This window comes from Glandiceps talaboti, chromosome 23, assembly GCF_964340395.1.
Source record: "Glandiceps talaboti chromosome 23, keGlaTala1.1, whole genome shotgun sequence".
NCBI classification, from domain to species: Eukaryota; Metazoa; Hemichordata; class Enteropneusta; family Spengelidae; genus Glandiceps; species Glandiceps talaboti.
Genome location: NC_135571.1, coordinates 1,172,471 through 1,196,805, shown reverse-complemented (window position 1 = coordinate 1,196,805; position 24,335 = coordinate 1,172,471). Strand labels below are relative to the sequence as shown.

At 34.7% G+C, this 24,335-nt stretch overlaps 1 protein-coding gene across 1 annotated transcript in view; it reads right to left on the bottom strand.

Annotated features, from left to right (window-relative positions):
• The window catches only part of LOC144453123 (potassium voltage-gated channel subfamily KQT member 1-like), a 112,776-nt gene that overhangs the window by 5,454 nt on the left and 82,987 nt on the right, over positions 1-24,335 (bottom strand). The window contains exons 2-9 of the mRNA XM_078144400.1: positions 9,223-9,313; positions 8,158-8,284; positions 7,394-7,472; positions 5,900-5,996; positions 4,894-5,034; positions 4,260-4,370; positions 2,745-2,840; positions 1,769-2,024 (exon numbers count right to left, since the gene is read on the bottom strand). Coding sequence (XP_078000526.1) covers positions 1,769-2,024; positions 2,745-2,840; positions 4,260-4,370; positions 4,894-5,034; positions 5,900-5,996; positions 7,394-7,472; positions 8,158-8,284; positions 9,223-9,313 — 998 coding nt within the window. The remainder of the gene's footprint in view (positions 1-1,768; positions 2,025-2,744; positions 2,841-4,259; positions 4,371-4,893; positions 5,035-5,899; positions 5,997-7,393; positions 7,473-8,157; positions 8,285-9,222; positions 9,314-24,335) is intronic.

Here is a 24,335-nt window from a genome sequence, read left to right as displayed (position 1 = left end):
ACATAACAAGACAAACCAGAATTATATGACATCTTTATTACGACCCAGTGTTTTTGCTAAGGTTGGGAACCTTGGTAACAGAAAGGGAGAAAGGGGTAAAAATGGCAGTGTTTCACCATAGATGGTATGGTAATTTTTAGTTGGGAACCCAGGTAAAATGAAATGGGAACCCGGTAGATTTTACCGACTTACCATCCTTAGCAAAAACACTGGATGACCCATATATAGTTGAATGGTTGTAATAAAAGAATTCATTAGTACTCTGTTTTACTAACCTAACAAATGTATTTAAGGATACATGTCATTTGTTATCATATAGATGTGGACAGTCAGTAACCTGCTTTTGACCAAAACCAACACCCAACCCTCCAAATTTATCAACGTTACAAAAACATAATTTACTTGGTGAGATAAATTTAACAAGATATATAACAGTTTTGCAAACATTACCAGTTCCTGTAAAAGTTGGCAAGTTGTGACCAGCCAATCAAGAAGCCATATCTGTATATTAAACCTGGTCAAATTGTGACCAGCCAATCAAAAAGTAATATCTGTATATTAAACCTGGTCAAATTAATCATGTGACATGTTGTCAACATTAAACAGTGGACAATGTTATACACCTTAGTAACAGGGTTACACACCTTAGTAACAGGGTTACAGTTTGGTTGTTCATTTCTGTATTGGGAAAAGTTGGAATGTACTTGAACCAATGGGTAGAGCAACATATCCTTGTTTTCTTCTGTTTTGTCTTTTTTAGACTCAGCTTCTAGTTGATGTGGGCAGGACTACAACCTGCTGACACAACTCACGCCTACACTTACAAGAATTCACAATTTTACTTCTATGAAACATCAGCCAGAAGAAAGGGGCAAATTTTTCCGAGCTTTTAAATCTACCTGCTGCGTTAATACAGATGACGTTATTGGCACCACCAATGTGATCTGAATCAACAAGGAATGTGGGGGTGGGGGCTGTGACATACTAAAGTGATTCAGTAGACAAGATTATCCAGTCACAAAATGATAGATTTCATGATTGTGTTAGATGTATCTAAGTTGGGGGCTGAACCATTACTTCTTTAAATCACTATCCAATATTATGTTTGAATACTAATTTAAAACCACTAGAGTTATTCTAAGCGTGAGTTGCAAGTAACAGCTAATCAACTACAAGGGTTTCCATAGAGATGATGTAATGTTGCCATAGAGATGACGCAGTGTTTCCATAGAGGTGTTGTTAGTAGTGTTTCCATAGAGATGATGTAGTGTTTCCATAGAGGTGATGTAGTGTTTCTATAGAGGTGATGTAGTGTTTCCATGGAGATGTAGTGTTGCCATGGAGATGTTGTGTTTCCATAGAGAAGTAATGTTTCCATAGAGGTGATGTAGTGTTTCCATAGAGACATGTTTCCATAGAGATGTAGTGTTGCCATGGAGATGTTGTGTTTCCATAGAGATGATGTAGTGTTTCCATAGAGATGTAGTGTTGCCATGGAGATGTTGTGTTTCCTTAGAGACAGTGTTTCCATAGAGATGAGGAAGTGTTTCCATAGAGATAACAGAGGTTGTCATAGAAATGAATTAGTCTATGCTTAAATGATCACTATCTGGGACATCCCTCATAACCAACAGAAATACTTGATGTCATAATCCAGGGATCACACAGTGGTCATGAAAGTAACGCACATTTATCATTCATGCACATATGTAATGAGATGACACCACTCTAAAATAGGGGGTACCAGACTATAAAGTGAGGGGCTTACCTGCTGTTGGTTCTTCACTATACAATATAACATCATGTGGATCTCTAATTTGTGATGGCCCTGAGAGTCGTTCTCCTAATTCGATATGGTTCCCGACAGTTTCTTTCGTCCTACTTTTCTTGCGTCGGATCAAGCTGAGCTTCCGTGGAGGTGGCGGCTGCTCATAATGAAAGCTTTCCCGAGGGCGTGCCAGGTGTACTTTCCACGTTGCCTCTGATTCAAAGTGTCCTTCTGCAGCAAAGCATCTCCAAGAACACTGAAATGTCAACATCAACTTTATTATATTGATGTTACATATTAGGTCATACATGGTCTTATATATCTACTATTTGCCTTATCTGGTTACAGCTAGCCATTAATTCCATATTTGGTCATAGTTGGTCTAATAACATATATTATGTTTACTCCTAACCTTATTTGGTAATAGGTAGGTGCAATTCCTTAATTGGTCATACTTGATCTTACATGTTATTGTTTCCCTTCTTTGGTTATAGTTATGTATAAATTCCTTATTTGGTCATAGATGGCAAGTATTATACCTGATGTCTACTTTGGAAAGCTCAAATTAGAATTAGACAATGCTACCATGTTTATAGTTTAATATAATTTGTACCTTCCATACGGAAGGGTATACATTAGGGATGAAAGTCTGTCTGTTTCATTCTTTTCTCAATTTAAACGGTTTTCTCAATTCAAACTAAATTTGGTGCAGATATTCTTCAGGATAATGCCTAGCACTGATTAAGTTTTGGTAAACATTCTATGAATATTAAATTGTATGATTTACATAATTAATCGTTTTCAGTAATAAGGCTATCACTTAAGAATGCATACTTCAAATTCAATACAATTTGCTTACAGTTGTAATACCAAAGCGCACTCTGTCCTGAAAATATTTCTGACGTAGTTTTAATTCTTATTCATGTTAATAACTTTTAAATTTGTTTTTAATTACCATTTCTGTAGCAGTTCTTACCTGGATAAGTGCAGCAGCTGCTGGTATCTGTCTGTTGAAATGTTTTTGTCTTTGCTTCTGTTGAACTTTTAATGCAAACCCTGAACCAAGGATACCCTACAGATATAAACCATGGTCACATGATAACAACTACTACCCATGTGATGGTCACATGATAACAACTACTACCCATGTGATGGTCACATGATGAAAACTACTACCCATGTGATGCTCACATGATGAAAACTACTACCCATGTGATGGTCACATGATGAAAACTACTACCCATGTGATGGTCACATGATAAAAACTACTATCCATGTGATGGTCACATGATGAAAACTACTACCATGTGATGGTCACATGATGAAAACTACTACCCATGTGATGGTCACATGATGAAAACTACTACCCATGTGATGGTCACATGATGAAAACTACTACCCATGTGATGGTCACATGATGAAAACTACTACCCATGTGATGGTCACATGATGAAAACTACTACCCATGTGAGTCACATGATGAAGACTACTATCCATGAGTCACATGATGAAAACTACTACCCATGTGATGGTCACATGATGAAAACTACTACCCATGTGAGTCACATGATGAAAACTACTACCCATGAGTCACATGATGAAAACTACTACCCATGTGATGGTCACATGATGAAGACTACTATCCATGTGATAGTCACATGATGAAGACTACTACCCATGTGATGGTCACATGATGAAAACTACTACCCATGAGTCACATGATGAAGACTACTATCCATGTGATGGTCACATGATGAAAACTACTACCCATGTGATGGTCACATGATGAAGACTACTATCCATGTGACAGTCATATGAAGATACTTCTATCTATGTGATACTCGCATACTCATATGATGAAGATAACTATTATCCATGTGACAGTCACATGATGACAACAACCAGCTAATCTGCAGTCACATTAAAACAGTCAGGTCTTTGAGTGAAGCATGTACTTTATCATGAATATGATGGAGGTAACACACAAATGTACATAATTTTAGAACCCTTATGAAAGCCATCTCTGAATAGATGAAACGTTTTCTTTAATTAAGAGCTTTTATATTAGAACTAGTTGTGTTGTCTTGTGTCATTACCAAACTGAATACATGATTGCCATGGTGACCAAACAAAATATTGTATAACAATAATGTTTACCTTGGAAGCACTACACACAAGTCTCGATCTTCTCCTACTTTTTGATTAAGAAACAAGACATGTTTTGAACAAATCATTTGTCTTTCGTCAATGTCTAAATGGATTTGACATGATTATAAGCTAACCTCTTCACACTTTGGTTACTCAACACCTCCAGTAAATTTGGATCATTCTGTCAGATCCAGTTAGACACTGAAGAAGGACAAGTGATTTGTTCGAAATTTGTCTTAAAAGTGGAAGACGAGAAATTGTGTTTGACCAGGCTACTCAACAAAAACTGAGAGAGACTTTGGGAAATGTTCATGAATATATATATATATATATATATACTTACAGCTGGTAGTGCAAAAAATGATATGGCAAACACAGAGAAGCAGGAAGCCACCATTTTACCTATCCACGTCTGTGGCACTGTATCCCCATACCCTATTGTAGTTACTGTGATCTGCAAAAGTAAGAGCAAGTTGGTGTTTCATGCAGTTGAAAACTCAACGCTTTTCAAAAATTTGGTAGACTGAGGAATATACTATTATATAGTAATAAAGTAAATTTATAATGCACCAGTTCTCCTTAGAACTCCAGGTGCAGACACAGAACTTACTAACAAAATGAAAGGATGCAGAGAAACGATTTGAAAATATGGAAGGATGTAGAGAGAAGTGTGAAAGTGAGTGAGAGTTAAAATTGAAATAGGTAAGTTTTAAGGGCAAAATACAATTCGGTTCAAATCCAAAATTTAAAATGACAAAAGTTGAAATTATAATTAGTATAAATTGAGAGATTGAATGGAATATACCATTAACACTGTAATCAGGCTAATTACGTCTGTATACAGTTTTGTATCTAGGCAACAAAATGAGTGTCATGAAAATCACAAATCATATGACATCATTAAACCTTCATCATATCAATACATCTTATCATAAGACTCATTGTAATATCTCACAACAAAAACAAAAGAAACTCACCACACCCCACCAGAGGGCGTCTGCATAGCTTTTGAAATCAGTCTCTCCATTCTCATCCTCATAATCTTTTTCAGCCAAAAATACGAAGTAGGAAGAGAAAATAAGACCCAAAAATCCTATATACAAAGTAGTGATAAGTTCCTACAAGAAGAAATTACAAAAAAGTGACATATTATATCATTCTGCAGTCAATAAATAGAAAAACCAAATGTGTGTGTGTGCTATATCAGAACTGCAAGATCACAATAAAACTTAATTTCATCAATCTACAGTGTATTTGAATATCAAAAGTCTTCCATTATTTTGATGACTGACAACCATCTTAATCTGGAAATGGGGCAATGACCTAAAAAAAGGTGATCTCAAGCATAAGGTGGTGTAAAAGCTAAACCCAGTTCCCCAGGTTTCCTCCAGTAGGTACATATTTGGTAGAGTGGATCCATCATTCCTGTTAGTTTAAATCTGACATACAGTGCAAAATAGGAGGGACCAAAGACTGAATGTAACATATATATTTGTGATTTTGTGATCAAAGCTGTTTTTTGTCAATTTGACAAAGTTGTTGTTTTTCACTCTCACTTTTACGGCTTACTACAACAGGGTGGTACTGTTAGAGAAAGTTTAGCTAATGCACTCTTTCTGAGAGTAAGATTTATCTCAATCACAATTCTGTTGTGTTCAGCACTTTTCAGGGAGAGCTATGCCATTCCAGGACTTTCCCATGGGGTTCAACAACTACTTTATTCACCTACCTGTCTAGAAGTCAATAACTGTTTTATTCACCTACCTGTCTATGTATATATACCATAGAACCAAGTAGTCAATAACTGCTTTATTCACCTACCTGTCTAGAAGTCAATAACTGCTTTATTCACCTACCTGTCTATGTATATATACCACAGAACCAAGTAGTCAATAACTGCTTTATTCACCTACCTGTCTAGAAGTCAATAACTGTTTTATTCACCTACCTGTCTAGAAGGCAATAACTGCTTTATTCACCTACCTGTCTATGTATAAATACTACTGAACCAAGTAGTCTCCATGTTCCTCCCTGACGATCAACATGTAACATTCGTAAAATCTGTAAAAATCTGACCCCCCTGAAAGAAAAAAAGAAACAAAGTAAGATTTCAGCTATAAAGTATTCTTTTAGGATAAAAATTGATTTAGTGAAGAACAAGATGAGTTTATACATTCTGTACCATAATGTTCACAGTATATTAAAAAGTACCAGTCAGTAATACTGAAAACAGAATCTTTCAAAACACATCTCTCCATGTAACTACTTTATGAGTGCTGTATTGTGACATTTTGTTTTATGTATGTACTATACCACATTGCTGTCCATAGCATGTTGTCAGTAATAAAACATGTTATGAAACTGAAGTATACAATGTAGGCCATGATTTCTTGGTATCTACAGAACTCATAGCATACAATGTAGGCCATGATCTCTTGGTATCTACAGAACTCATAGCATACAATGTAGGCCATGATCTCTTGGTATCTACAGAACTCATAGCATACAATGTAGGCCATGATCTCTTGGTATCTACAGAACTCATAGCATACAATGTAGGCCATGATCTCTTGGTATCTACAGAACTCATAGCATACAATGTAGGCCATGATCTCTTGGTATCTACAGAACTCATAGCATACAATGTAGGCCATGATCTCTTGGTATCTACAGAACTCATAGCATACAATGTACGCCATGATCTCTTGGTATCTACAGAACTCATAGCATACAATGTACGCCATGATCTCTTGGTATCTACAGAACTCATAGCATACAATGTAGGCCATGATCTCTTGGTATCTACAGAACTCATAGCATACAATGTACGCCATGATCTCTTGGTATCTACAGAACTCATAGCATACAATGTACGCCATGATCTCTTGGTATCTACAGAACTCAAAGCATACAATGTACGCCATGATCTCTTGGTATCTACAGAACTCAAAGCATACAATGTACACCATGATCTCTTGGTATCTACAGAACTCAAAGCATACAATGTACGCCATGATCTCTTGGTATCTACAGAACTCAAAGCATACAATGTACGCCATGATCTCTTGGTATCTACAGAACTCATAGCATACAATGTATGCCATGATCTCTTGGTATCTACAGAACTCATAGCATACAATGTATGCCATGATCTCTTGGTATCTACAGAACTCAAAGTATACAATGCAGGCCATGATCTCTTGGTATCTACAGAACTCAAAGTATAAAATGTACTCCATAATCTCTTGGTATCTACAGAACTCAAGCTACTATGCAGGCATGATACAGCAATGATTTAACGATATACAGTCTAAAATGTCAAAGAAATTAAATTAAACATTAACTGAACTAACAAATCCCAAAGGCAATTTATCAATGTCTCTCATTTGTTACAAATTTTAAAGCTGTAAACTTATTTTCATGTTTTTTAAAACAATTCTTTGTATGATGTGAATTTTCCAAGATGGCCGACCTTACCTTATTGCTGATGCAGCAAAAACTCGACCTTTTGACCCGACACATAATACAACAGTTGATGATGTGACAACAAGGAGATCTAAAGAAAACAAGAAAGACTTCTGAATTCCTAAAATGAAATCTTGTTGATAACCTCCTATACGCCTACACTCATATCACTTAGTTTTAGTGCATGGTATATGGAATAATATAAATGGAAGTCAAGTTGTATGAGTTCAGCCAGAAAATACTGGATTTACATCCTTGTTATTCTCTTTCACAACAACTGCATTTATAATCATTAATTCTGTGGTCCTTCTAATTTGAGTCAAAAACATCTACAATTGCCTTTGATGTCCTTGTGTTTTATATGGCAAAGCACAAGGGTGTATAATCATATTATTTTCCAATTCTCAAAGACTCGCACACGTGATGTCATCAGTTCTGTAACGCCAACATTGATGATGTCCTCAGGTCTGTAACACCAACATCAGTGATGTCATCAAGTATCCTAAGCACCAAAATCAGTGATGTCATTAGTACGGTAACACCAACATCAGTGATGTCATCAAGTATGCTAAGCACCAAAATCAGTGATGTCAATAGTACGGTAACACCAACATCAGTGATGTCATCAGGTATGCTAAACACCAAATGTAGTGATGTCATTAGTTCTGTAGCACCAACATCAGTGATGTCATCAACCTACAGACATAACCTAACACCTACCTTACCTAACACTAAAACTTTAAAGTTTGAAAATTCACATAATCCATATTTCTTACCTATAACAGAAATTGGTTTCCTAGCAAAGCGTATTCTACCTTTTACACCGACATATTTACCACGGCAACCAGCAGACCAAAGACGAATTACATACTCAAAACCAAAGAAGAATACCAGAAACACTTCCTACAAATTAAAATATATACATGAATAATTATGTAATAATAATATTTTAATTTATGTTTTTAATATATAATAATAATATGAAAAATACATTAATTCATGTAAATAAAACAGAAAGTTTAAGAAAATGTCAAACACTAGCCACACAAATCACTATACATACATACAGCAATACATAGTATGGTATAGAATTATTCAAATGTTCCTTAATTTTAAGATTAAGGTTTTTACAATTAATGTGAAATTCTTCTCTAAAACAAATGGTTTGTAAAAGTTTCCTTTAACTTTGTACAAGAAAAGTCAAACCTATTCTCTGTTCAATTCAAAAAGAAAAAAAGGGGGTCAACTAAAGGTCAACAGGATACCAAATGAAGTCATTTTAGAATCCAATATGGCTGCTGAATACCAATATGGCCGTTGAATAGTTTGTTAACTCTATGAGGGATAAAAGATTGATGATTTCCTTGAAAACAAGATGGTGAAACCCCAAAAGTTTGGAGAGATTTTTAAGAACTTCCATTTTCTGGAAAATATCTCCTTGAGGTGCAATTCTAACTTTAATAAGAATGAAATAATTATGATATGGAAACTAAATATGTTGAAAAGTTGACAGTGATGGGTGGCCATAAATTTGTCTGAGATTGATATGACCACATTGGTGATGTATCAAATGAGTTACGAATCAGTACAACAAGGTTGGCAAGAATGTAAAATTGACTGACACAGGGGGATGTAAAATTGACTGACACAGGGGGATGTAAAATTGACTGACAATAAAATTTTCACAATAAACTACATTTTCAACAGTTCAGTGGACAAAATACTTAAGTCTTACTCTTTAAGTTGAAGTTTTTTTAAGATCTGAATTATTGATTTTACTAGACATGAAATATTTGGCAAAAATAAAGAAGTTTACTGACTGTTAAAGGGTATATACTTACCATATAGAATAAACTACCATTTGCAGTTTCTGTGTAAGATTCTATTGTTGACAAAACACTGAATATAAGACAAATTAGCACCAGTAGAAAACTGTAATAAAGAGAAAAAGAGAACAGGGAACAATAAGTCAATGTGTACCATGGTTTCAAGCCCGATTGATTGAATCTCAAATTTCATCCCATGTGCTTACAGGAGCTGTAATGGATTGTATGGTACTCCCTGGGGAATTGAAGTATAGAAGGTTGTTGTGCTACTATTGGTCCATACCTGGGGTAATAATTATAACATACTTTGAGTAGTTTGGCATTACAGTCTTGCTGCTAGACAAGAGACCTATGGTCGATTACTATTGAGGGTGGACATTCTTCAGTCACTTGTATTGTATCAGAAGAAAGCCAGAAGGTCTACCAGTAGCAGCTAGACTAAATTTGGGGAAGTGCTAAATAAAAACTCAGGTCACTGTTTCGATATGATTAACAAAAAAATACAATTCATAATATCAATACCACATGATAGCAATGTGATCTCATTGATCTATCACTGACCAAAAGGATCATTGAATGTATTAGTAACATATGAGTCATTTGCAAGTTTATAATAAAAACAAAAGACTACCATGAAAATACTGTTTGAGGGCGCTCTTCTCCCTAGCAAGGTGTGTTGTAGTAAACATGCAAGCAAGAAGGTAGCTATTCAATGGTAACTTCACATTACATGCTGTCACAACCACCATGTAAGTAGGTTTGGCAAGTTTAGACCAATATGTTGAATTCTGTTTATTTGCAAGATGTCAGAGTTCTCTCGGGGAAACTTTCATAAATGTTCATAAATCACAGTCAATGTCACCTTAGAAACAAAGATTTACATAAGAATGCTAAAGTTACTGGATAGATATTTGTAGCATAGGACCCCTCAAGGCATGTGATTTGGACTACTGGTGTATTTAAAAGATATTTCAAAGGTGCTAAACCACTCTAGGAAATAAAGACATTTTCATAAATTTTTGGTTCTGGTGAGTCATTTCATGATTTTACACATCGTCGCAAACCACAGCCTCTCTTATGGCACTGTCAATAGACAGGTGTCATGGAAAAAATAGCAGCTCTGGTTTACAAGAATTGTTCTAGCAATGGTCCAATTTCACAGGGTATTCAGCTGACATGTACATGTATTAGATGATCAATGAATATTCATGAGTATCAATCTGAAGGTAATATAACTCAAACATGAATCAATGTCTGATATGCACTTAGGAGTCATGAATATTCATATTGTCATGAATATTCACATTGTCATGAATATTCATATTGTCATGAATATTCATAGAGTATAGAATTTACATGAAGATGAATTTTATTTTATGGAGTAGAATTTCCCCTTTGATTATTTCAGCATATATCTTACAGTCTGAATTCAAATTCATACATTAATCAATGTCTAGAACTTGAATGTCTTTCAATAAGAAAAATACAACACTGATTCTACCAGCATAGCAATTAAAATTAATCATTATTCTTATTCTTACAAATAATATAAATAAAATTGTATTTTTCAATGTGTAAAAATTATCTCATAACCCGTAAATGAATAAATTTCAGAAAGTATAACATCCCTCCAAATAGTACAATATACATTCTACTATCATGAAAACCTTAGACCACTTACATATATATCCTTACTCTTATCTGATCACATAATTATGGTAGTTTGATTTATATCTGAAGATCTGCGATCACAAATCTTAAATATTGGTATGATGAGTCTAGATATGTGTACAATGTAGGACAAAGAGACACAATGTAATACATCGGTACAACTTGAGTATAGGGTAAAGAGACCAGTATTTAATTTATGTTATATATCAATAAAACATGCGAGTCTGTGAGAGAGGAGACAATACTGCAATATATCGCTACAACTTGAGTCTACGGTAAAGGGACCCTGCAAAATATCGATACAACTTGAGTCTACGGTAAAGAGACCGTACTACAATATATCGATACAACTTGAGTCTAAGAAAAAGAGACATGCAACCTATCTGATCAACGTGAACTGAGGGTGAAGAGACCACTAACGTAATATATCAGTACAACACAAATCTAGGGTGAAGATTGGATGCGAGACCACTAACATAACATATCAGTACAACATGAGTGAGGAAACAGTAATGTAATATTACATCAATACAATATAATTATGATCTCATGGGTTAAGACTTGTCTTCCTCTCTCAAAATGCTATTTTAAGTTCTACTCAAGAAATGACACCACTGTTTCCGTTTGTATCAAATTTTATAAGCATTATAAGATGTAAAGGAAGAAGGTATATTGAAATCTAAATTGTATTTCTAGTAACATCAAACAAATTTGAAGAATCACAGGGCCGAGTACATTTATCATTGATGAGTAAGTTAAGGAGTCGTGTATGTTTTTCCCTCTATACATTTTGAATGCTGTGTGTATTTAGACATCTAATGCTAAATTGTAGCACTCAGAACAGAAACCTTAACAACACTAGTACTGCCTAAGGACACGTACAATCCCTACAGATGTATTTAAACTTTCAATCTCTGGGTAATCCAATTCTTGATTTACCCCTAAGGTTAAAAGATCTCATCTCAACCAACCTACTTGGTAATATTATATATAGCCATGCAATTCTGGATTTTCATTAATCTATAGTAGGACTATATAGTTTTATCAAGAACAATTCAAATGAAAAATAAGATACTGTTCTACTTGTTTCTTTAAAGCTGTAGGGCTAAGCTTTGACAGTAACAGGTTTTTTAAACTCTTTTGTCAGATATAATGAATATAACATAATAATATTGTACACCTTGAACAGGTATTAAAAGATCTGTGAATGTATTAATATAAGCTGTACTCATAGTATGCAGTGTGCCCTCTAAGCCAATTTGACAATATGCCACTGACAGACACAATTTCTAGTGATGCACCAAAATTTGGTGTTTCCCTATCTCTTACTATGTGGTGACCAGTGTGCCCTCTAAGCCAATTTGACGTGCCACTGACAGACACAATTTCTAGTGATGCACCAAAATTTGGTGTTTCCCTATCTCTTACTATGTGGTGACCAGTGTGCCCTCTAAGCCAATTTGACATGCCACTGGCACACAATTTCTAGTGATGCACCAAAATTTAGTGTTCCCCTATCTCTTACTATGTGGTGACCAGTGTGCACATGCCCTCTAAGCCAATTTGACATGCCACTGATACACACAATTTCTAGTGATGAACCAAAATTAGTGTTCCTCTATCTCTTACTATGTGGTGACCAGTGTGCCCTCTAAGCCAATTTGACATGCCACTGGCACACACAATACCCCAGTACAATACAGCAAGTACGAATTAAATATGCAAGTAAAGACTACACCTATAACCACATGTACACTCAACTTGTGCCCCCTTCAAGTTGTAACTTGAACAATTTTTTAAAAACAGTTTTGTGAAACATACGACTAAATCTTCACATATTGTACACCCTGTGCATCATGTAGGTAAACGTATAATATATAACACAGTACATTGCAAAATAAATCCAATCGCATTTGTTTTTGAGAGTGAATTCAAACATTAGCACTCTAAATGCTTATAACATAGCAAAAGTGAAACACTGATTTAGTACAAGGTCATCATTTTATCAAGTATCTTTATCAGTCATTGATATCGTGGTGAAATCTTACACTCTGATCATGTGATTAGTTTCACCTGCCTGAAATCAACATAGTGCCTACTTCAAGATCAAACTTCTGCTAAAGATTTCAACCTGCCTTACATTATGTTCTCGTAAATTCAGGGTAAAAGACATAATTTCTGTCATCAAGGTCATGTGATTAGATTTCCTGCCTGAAATCAACATAGCACCTACTTCAACATCAAACTTCTGATAAAGATTTCAACCTGCTATACCGCTGACAGATATGACCAACCACTAAGGTATAACCATAACTTTTTACATTCAAATATGTTCAGTGTTAACCTATCAATGCAAATGTCTAGCAGGTAATATTGACGGTAACATTTACGGGAAAAATTAAATGAACAGCTCTGGCAAACTGTTTAGAAGTTGTCAACAAATTGTATCAGAGCTAAAGAATCTTTCATCTGTATTTGTGAGTGAAAATGATGAATAGCCATGCATAAATCTGAAATGGCAGCTAACCACACTATGTTTGCGTTGATTAATGTCTGCAATTGTATGATGTTCTTCGGCTACTTTATCAATATTAATTCTTACATACTATATCAATCCTCATAGTATTTTTATTTTGCATAGCTTTTCTCACACTTGTACTGCATAACGTTCTTCTACAGTACACTATACTTTACTGCATGGCACTCTTGTACTGGTAGTGCTTAGCACCCTTCGAGAATTTTTACCCTTCTAGTACTTTTGATTGGCTAACATACACTGTACCTGACTGCATAGTATTCTTCCACTGGTAGTACACAATGCCCCTCTTGCATTTTTACTGCATAATGCCCTGCTACAGTATTTTACTGCATAACACCCTTCTACAGTATTTTACTGCATAACGCACTTCTAGTAATTTTTATTGAATACATTGTCCTTCTAGTATTTTACCACATATTGCCCTTCTAGTATTTTTATTGCATAACACCCTTCTGGTATTTTTACCACAGCCCTTCTAGTATTTTTACCACATATTGCCCTTCTAGTATTTTTATTGTATAGCGCCCTTCTCGTATTTTTACCGTAAAACGCCCTTCTCATATTTTTACTGTATAGCGCCCTTCTCGTATTTTTACCGTAAAATGCCCTTCTCGTATTTTTACTGTAAAACGCCCTTCTCGTATTTTTACCGCAGAACGCCCTTCTAGTATTTTCACTGCAGAACACGTCCCTTCTAGTATTTTTACCATATAACTCCCTTGTAGTAGTATTTTACTGCATAATGTACTTCTAGTAATTTTCATTGGATACCATCCTTCTAGTATTTTTACCACATAACACACTTCTAGTATTTTATAGCATAACACACTTCTAGTAATGTTCATTGGATATCGTCTTTCTAGTACTTTTATTACATATCGCTCCTCTAACATACACTGCCTAACATCCATCTATATTTGTAGTACTTTTTACCAGATAACATCGATATCATTCTGGAACATTTACTATTAAAACAACCCCACTGGACATCATCCCTTGGTTATTTCATATCAAAACACTGTAAAAAAAACTAAAACACACACATCCTAACTGATTGCACACAGCTGAGTTCTAAGTAATACATTTCGACATTTTGAAAAGGTTGTTTCTAACAAGGATTATTTATAGAAAGGTCTTGTAAATACTGAATTTGTCCAGGGACTTTGTACAGTGACACCATTAACAGGAATAATACATCTTGCAGCACTCTGAATAAATCTTTATCTGGGCTTTTAAGCTTTTGAAAGTATATTGTAACGCCATGTCACTTAACTGTGACTAAAGTGAAAAGTTGTGTTTTGATCATAAAGTGGTGTTAAATTTTGGGAAATTGTTCTCTAAAAAAATTTGAGAATGAAAATTGTTGTCTATTAAAATTTTGAGAATGAAATTATTGTCTAGAAAATTTTTGAGAATGAAATTATTGTCTACAAAATTTTTGAGAATGACATTATTGTCTATGAAAATTTTTGGAAATGAAAAAGTCTACTAAAATTTTGAGAAAGAAATTGTTGTCAATCAAAATTTTTTGAGAATGAAATTATAGTCAATTTGAATTTCACAATAATGATAAAATAGGAACAGAATGATTGCATAGATCATTTGTTTGTATTGGGGTGAGGTGGAGTGAGGGTGGGCTGGGGTGAGTGGGGTGGGGTCAGGGTGGGTGGGTGGGGTGGGGTGGGGTCAGGGTGGGTGGGTGGTGTGGGGTCAGGGTGGGTGGGTGGGGTGGGGGGTCAGGGTGGGGATGGGTATTATAGTGCTATGGGCCATTTCATACAACAATCAAATTTCCCTTTGCTGGTAAAATGTTTGGTTGTACTTGATTGATCTTCAAGTCGTTTACCTGACAGAATTTACACAAAAATAAATAAGTACAAAAATTCCCACTTGAGCATTTTTGACAAGTTAAAGCAGTGAATGTTTGACAGACAGTACTCCCTCCTTTGTGAATCTAATTATCTTGCTACTGATTTATCATGTACAATACAGGCGTTAAGTTAGAATGTGCCAGGGGGAAAATTTCACTGAAAATCAAACTTATTTGATTCTCTCAAAACTCTCCCATTTGAAAACTTGTCCCTCGTATGTAAAAATAAATAGGGGTTCATTTGTCTTGTTTTCATGGACAGTTGACATAAAAATACGTACTAAGCATTTATTTTAAAGAACAAAGTATTCCTGGCTTACCTAGATGCTAAGGAACAAAATATTCCTGGGTTGTCTAGATGCTAAGGAACAAAATATTCCTGGGTTGTCTAGATGCTAAGGAACAAAATATTCCTGGGTTGTCTAGATAGATGGTAAAGAATATATTATTCCAGGGTTGTCTAGATGCTAAGGAACAAAATATTCCTGGGTTGTCTAGATGCTAAGGAACAAAATATTCCTGGTTTATCTAGATAGATGGTAAAGAATATAGTATTCCAGGGTTGTCTGGATGCCAAGGAATATAGTATTCCAGGGTTGTCTGGACGCCAAGGAATATAGTATTCCAGGGTTGTCTGGATGCCAAGGAATATAGTATTCCAGGGTTGTCTGGACGCCAAGGAATATAGTATTCCAGGGTTGTCTGGATGCCAAGGAATATAGTATTCCAGGGTTGTCTGGATGCCAAGGAATATAGTATTCCAGGGTTGTCTGGATGCCAAGGAATATAGTATTCCAGGGTTGTCTGGACGCCAAGGAATATAGTATTCCAGGGTTGTCTGGATGCCAAGGAATATAGTATTCCAGGGTTGTCTGGATGCCAAGGAATATAGTATTCCAGGGTTGTCTGGACGCCAAGGAATAAATGCTGTTAAGTCTGAATAATGAATGGAATCTAAAATGCTGATATGTATATCTTTCAATGTGAGTACTAAGGATAGACAGCCTAAATGGAAAGTATTCCCTCAAGGTCTAACACACCATCAATTTAATGCTTTACTAACCAAGGAGTCTTTGCTTCCAAGATTTCCATGTCAAATTTACTATCTTACAATTACATATTCCTACTTACTGATAAATTTTTCCTTGGCAGAATTGAACTGTAAGTTTTGTGGCAATATTTAATCTTTGAAAATAAACCTTATACATAAATAAATAGAAGAAAATAAAAAGTGACTGAATCAGTGATCTGATAAAATGATACATTCGGGGGATGCTTGCCAGTGATTTATAAACCCAACCCTGGGTGACGCACTCCAAATAATTGATACAAGATCACTGTGTTATCCTTGAAGATTTCAAAAGAAAATCTAAGCTGTGTTTCTATCTCTCTTTCAGGTATTAAAATCTGATAGATAAGAAATTCAGTTCCACAAGGTTCAATTTATATCTGACGTGGAACCCTATCATAGAGTTAGTTTGTGTATCCAAAGTCTGAGTTTTTCTATATCCAGATTCTGCTTTTCACATTTATAATTGTCCCATACTGTGCTTTACTGAGAATCACATCAGCCCTACACAATCAAAGGTATCTAAAAACCACAAGTACACAACAACAACAACAAAACAACAATGATGATGATGATGATGACGACGACAACGATGATGACGACAACGACAACAACAACAACAATGATGATGATGACGACAACGGTGATGACGACAACGACAACAACAACAATGATGATGATGACGACAACGGTGACAATGACAACAACAACAACAATAACAACAACAACTACATGTACAATCAACTGCTGACGATACTTTTTCCAAATTTTTCATAGTTGATGCTTGAGGAGGTATAATTATATTATTCCCCAATATTTTTCTTCATTCACTTGGAAAATACTCATGACCTAAGGAGTTTATCATTACTTGTCTAGGGACTTGTAGTGACAAAGCCCCTTAGGTCACTAGTATTCTTCTCAGCTGAATGAAGAAAAATAATGTCTAAATTGCTTGACATTAGACTGTTACGTACCTTATCTGACCTTTTCGATGAATAAAAAAAATGAACATCGAGTTTTAAATCTGCTTGAGGTTTACCTTATTTCTACCTAAGTTACAGAATTTCTATTTGAGATGTAATTGATTTTATTTATTAATAGTGACACTATTGTTCTAGAGCATTATTTTGTACTGTTAAGTTTAAGTACCGATAGTAGCAATCATTATTGTCTGTAGTAAATGTCACTTATAGTTTCCATGTATGACATTCTGTTTTTCATCAAATCTTAAGGTTTTGTTCCTTCCAGCAGCACCCTGTGTTTTAAACAAACGAAGTCTTATCTTCAGAGATAGCTTAGTCTGTGTAATCTTTATCAAAAAGCCACTATCATATTCCTGCAGGTAAACATTCAGCTGTGTATATACCGGGTATGTTGGGGATTTGTAACATGTATATCATCAGTGTTACCAAAGTTGTTTGATGTATCAGATCATGTCATTTCAATATTGCATTGTATTGGATCATATTGTATCATAATCACATTTTATCGTAAGGTATCATATACCATATCGTATCGTATCGTACCTAATCATGTCATATCGCATCGTATCGTATCGTATCGTACCTAATCATATCGTATCATATCGTATCGTATTGTATCATATCATATTGTATTGTATTGTATCGTATCGTATCATACCTAATCATATCGTATCGTATCGTATCGTACCTAATCATATCGCATCGTATCGTATTGTATCATATCGTATCGTATCATATCATATTGTATTGTATTGTATTGTATTGTATCGTATCATATCATATTGTATCGTATCATATCGTATCGTATCGTATCGTATCGTATCACATCATTGTCATAAGATATCATAACATCGTATCATATCATCCCGATATCATACCACATCATATCAGAATATCATCATATCAGATCATATATCATATTGTACTTATTTATTTAAGTTATTTCTTAGAAGAATTTTACAACTTACGTTTCGTTAGCTTTCCTAAATTAATCTTTATTTTGAAATTGATTTTTTTACTTTAATTAATTAAATGTTTTAATCCAATAAAAGCCAGAACATACAATTATTATTCAAAAAGTTTGGTTTAATTAATTGTCTGGCTTTGCCGACTGATCACCAACCATAAAATGAATTTGAAGGACATATTGAAAACAGCATGTCTTGTGTGCCGAGTGCTAATGGCAGTATAACTATAGGTGACTGTATTCCTGTCTTGATAGTGGGAGACGTCACCTGCTGCCAGTTATGTCTGGGTACATATACAGACCAAATGTCACAGTTAACTCTATTTGTAGCAGTCTGCTCATCATTCAAACAGCCTGTGGTCATCTAAACACATTACCCTGAGTGCCACAGTAGGTCAGCCAACCAATTCATTAACTTCTTGATTACTGTACAGATCAGTCACATATACATGTACTGATTCAATTTTCGACTCAATTTTTGACAGATTTTTGACAAACTTTTAGCAATACTAAGTATAAATTTCACATATTTTCACAAATAAAATATATTTGTACAAGTTTAGTCCAAAATAAATTCAATATATGCCAAAAAGTTGAAATCAAACAAATTTTCTTCAACTAATTTTGGAGGGATTGGGGCAAGTCGGTTATATTAAAAATTACAAGTAATGGCAATAGCTACATTATACTAGATGGTGGTTGCATATCACTGAGGTAAGGTAACAGAATATCGTTTACCGAGCTCTTTGTTGACTCCGACTACAAGATCAAACATAAAATGAAGCATAATTTTTTGTTCGACTAATTTTGGAGGGAATGGGGCATGAAGGTTATATTTAAAATTACAAGTAATGTCACTGGCTACATTATACTAGCTGGCAGTTATATATATTGCTGACGAATTTTTTAGATGACTAAATATAGTGTACCGATCAGCTGTTTGTTGAGACGACACGATTTTTAATAAACTTTGACTTCCAGTCAGAAATGCACTGTACTTTTTTACTATCTGTACATTTTTGTGAGTTCTGCTTATACATCATTTTGGCCTCTTTTTCCTGTCCATTTTGATATGGCCAAATAAAAAAAGTTGTGTGGTTCTGGTTACACTAAATTTAGAATAGGTGGGGTAGGTAGTTTTTTTTATTTTATTTTATTTTATTATATTATTATGTGTGAGTGTTTAGTTCAGGTTTTCCATTGTTTTCCAAATGGTCTCTGTGTTGTTTATTTCTTCCTATCAGATGTACAGCCATTACAGATTGGAAGAACAGTTTTATATTAATTAATCTTTTTTTAATTAGTTTCTGTCAGTTTCCACATCCACCATTTCTCATGAGACTTCACAACTTTCGCAAATTTATTATTTTTTTCTCGAATATGTAAAAAGAAAGTTTAAGGTCGGCAGTGAAATACTAGGTGGGGGTCGGGTAACCGGAACCAAACAAATTTTTTTTTCTAGGCCTAATAGCGCAATCAGTAGGAAACACTGTTGTCCATCTAAATTCCACTTTTGGTGAAATGATGACCAAAATATTCTGAAATGTTATACACTTTCAACTTGATCTAAGAGAAATAGCAAACAATTTGTTTCTTTTCAATACAAGGTAGTTGTCGTGAATTACATTGATTGATTCATATTTTGTGTTATACGTTGTTGTTGTTGTTAACATTGTTGCCGTTTCTGATGAACTCATTATATAGTCATACGTCATACATAATCAACCAATCAGCACGCAGCACGCCGATAAGGCAGACGATCAAATCAAAATTTCTTGTGTGATGTAAGTTTCAGTTACAAGTTGGAGTGCGCGTGCATTCTTGTGTGATGTAAGTTTCAGTTACAAGTTGGAGTGCGCGTGCATTCTTGTGTGATGTAAGTTTCAGTTACAAGTTGGAGTGCGCATGCATATAAAGAACAGAGTTCCCAGTGTATCCTACTACTTGCTTGTATTGTCATTTCTATTACTGCTGTTTTCCGAACCCCTTTTCTATTGTGAGTCATCCACAGTAGTCATGTCCTAGATGTTAATTGGCAGAGCTTTGAAACAACGAGATCAAAGAATGGAAGTCATGACAAATGAGGGTATAGATAATATCCAGACGGATATCAATCATGTGATGGAGCTAACTCATCAATGGTGACTGTAGCACACATATCATCCATCACCACATACCACAGGTATCTTTTATACATCATGTAACATGATACAAGGAAGACATATATATGCACCTGATGAAGGCAAATTGGATTTTATTTTGGTACCTGTATCTGTCTGTTTTTGTCTCTACACACCATTAGAAACTGTCTGACTATTATCCTTCTCATCAATTGGCTATACATAACATCTATAGATGCTTTACATGTAAGAATTCAGAAAATGTTCAACTTTGCAGTATTTTCTTCTAATGGGTAGCAAATATCACATTCCTTTCAACACAAAGAAAGTAACTGTTTTCAAGCAACACAACCTCACCCCACCCCCACCCCATCCCACCCCTACCCCATACTATGTTGTCTACTTTTAGTGCAAAGAGTTTCATTTTTAGTGACTCTCTCAAGAACTTGCAAAATTGCTCCACTCTTGTCAGATCTTGTGTTAATTCAAACAGCACATATCATTAAAGTCTACTCATACTAGTTCCTATATGATACAAGTAAAGATTACTATAATCATCTCCACTCACCACGTCTAGTCAAAGTTGACCACTTTACCGTTAATCTGGTTAAACCCCAACTCAGGTGAATGGTCACAGTAAACGGCACATGTCAGTAATAACAGAATCCATCACAAATTGACAGGTACTTCTAATTGGTTTACTCCCTTCAGACAATTGCTCATTAATATTCAATTAGTACAGCTGTATTGACTAAAATCATGTGTGAACATGATAATATCATTATGTTAGCATTATGACTTTGACTAGACGTAGTGAGTGGAGATGAAAACCTCCCCTTCCTAAACTACAGGATTCTAAGACCAGTACCTACCAGCGTGATAAATCTATCAGGGCTCTAAAACCTGCAAGGGTTCGACCAGGGTCTATTAACCAAACCCCTCCCCCTTACCAGGTTTCTAAAACGCTATAAATAATTTTAACGAAACCATGGTTTGTGAAACCTATAAAAAGCATGGAAGTGACGAGTGATTGGTATGTCAAAGGTATACATCTATCTGATACAAATTAGACTGTATGCACTTTGTATGATTGGGATCACCACTGTGACAAATGATAACATCATTACTACAGGCTGAACTGTTCAATCTCTATACTATCAAATTGTCTTCTCATCAGGAGAGAGATATACGAGACACAAGGAAAACAACACTGACTAATGAGTCCTCATACAGTGAATGCCATATACTACTGTGGAAATCAAACTATCGGCAAACTAACACGTGAACTATAACCCTTGTTGAAACATGTAATGGTGAAAGGTAGCGACTGACAGAATACACTCACAGAAGTGCAGCATCTCTGATAGATTTATGCGCACAGAAGTACAGTATATATCTGATGAATTTACATTCACAGAAGTGCAGCATCTCTGATGAATTTACACTCACAGAAGTGTAGCATCTCTAATGAATTTACACTCACAGAAGTGCAGTATCTCTAGTAAATTTACACTCACAGAAGTGCAGCATCTCTGATGAATTTACACTCACAGAAGTGTAGTATCTCTGATGAATTTACACTCACAGAAGTACAGTATATATCTGATGAATTTACACTCACAGAAGTACAGTATATATCTGATGAATTTACACTCACAGAAGTGCAGCATCTCTGATGAATTTACACTCACAGAAGTACAGTATATATCTGATGAATTTATACTCACAGAAGTGCAGCATCTCTGATGAATTTATACTCACAGAAGTGCAGCATCTCTGATAAATTTACACTCACAGAAGTGCAGCATCTCTGATGAATTTACACTCACAGAAGTGTAATATCTCTGATAGCAAGTTCTTTTCAAGTGGTTGCTTATTCAACCTCATCTGGTATGCACACTGGTGTGTGCATACTAGTGGTATTATTATATATGTACCAGAGATTAGTTGCACTGGTGAGCGCTCATACTAGTGGTATTTTCACTGCAGTGCAATACCAAAAATATTATTGCATACCTGCATGCAAATGATATGTAAATGCGGGCAGTCAAAGTTATCCTTTCGTAACATTTTTGAGATGTCTGAATTGATAATATATAAACAAATGAGTACAAACAGACAAACAGAAACGAAAACGCTAACTTTACACGACGTGTGATCGCCAATCTCTTCATAATATTTTGAGATGTCCTGCTACAAATCAGAAGGAGACTTATTATATACACAGAATTGAAAAAGTATTCTTATATCAAGTTTTATCTCCAAGTAATCCACTCCTAATATTTCGACTACTAAACAGACTTGGTGAAAATGTAAACTCCAGCTGAAGTAATAACTCGTCTTTGTAGAGAACAGACTCAAGTTTTACGACACTAATTAGTGTTACAAAGCAGGTTTTACATGTAATGAATACACTGACCTCTATCACTTCATTGCGACGTACGAAGTAACTCTGTAACCCCTGTGACATAGCCAGAAACTCAGGGAATATCAACCTTACAAAAGGCCACGGCTACTATAGAGTAAAAAGCCATTACAATCAATCACAGAATTTGATTTCCCCTATATGTCACCAAATCAACAGTGATAGCTCACTCTCTGATACAAGTTAACATGTAATTGCTATGGAAATATTCCATCTTGAGAGATTTGTTGTAAGGTCACGAAGATCGGTCATAGTACAAGAACGTTATTAATCTCACAGGGTCTAATCATCGGTTGAGGTCATAGGTCACTGGATTGACTAGAATCACATAATGATTCTCTAACCTAGGGTATTATGTTTGTAGTTTATTTTCATACATACCTGTACATTTATTGCTAAATCTCGATATCGCGAAAAAAAATGACAATGTGTTTCCGATAACATGGCCTCAGAAAGTAGGGTTACTAAGGTGGGTCGGAATATTATTTTATTGTATTTTATTTTGATTTAATTTTTATCTTTTCAATTGTTTTTATTTTTGATAAATATTGTTTTGACCTAAAAATAAACGTAATGTCAGTCAGAATACCCCTTTTGTGATAGTTTTGACAAAATATGTACAGGTGTCACTGCGGAAAGAAAACAGACGTGCATGAACTTAGGTCAAGAAGACAAAGAATTTCTTATCTTTTCTTGACTTTTTTCACTTTGCACAAAAAATTATATTTCACTAAATTTATGTGTTTATATGATTAAAATATTAATGCTTCTCTGTTTTATATGCTACAAAGAGTATATGATAAAACCTTCATGACTCAAATATAGGTTTTGCATACGTCTTCCAGGCCATCATAAAGTCAGGCCGTTCAACCTATATGTTGCCTTGGTACACAAAACCCTGGTATGTATGTATATATGTATGTATGTATGTATGTGTGTGTGTGTGTGTGTTGTGTGTGTGTGTGTGTGTGTATGTATGTATGTTTGTATGTTTGTATGTATGTATGTATGTATGTATGTATGTATGTATGTATGTATGTATGTATGTAAGTATGAATGTATGTATGTATGTATGTATGTATGTATGTATGTATGTATGTATGTATATATGTATGTATGTATGTAAGTATGAATGTATGTATGTATGTATGTATGTATGTATGTATGTATGTATGTATGTATGTATGTATGTATGTATGTATGTGTATGTATGTATGTATGTATGTATGTATGTATGTATGTATGTATGTATATACATATATATATATATATATATATATATATATATATATATATATATATATATATATATATATATATATATATATATATATATATATATATATATATATATATATATATATATATATACCTGTGTCTGATGATCGCAATATGCGTGAAACTCCGAGTTACACCCAAGAAAGAGTTCCAGTACTACCAAAACTATATATATATATATATATATATATATATATATATATATA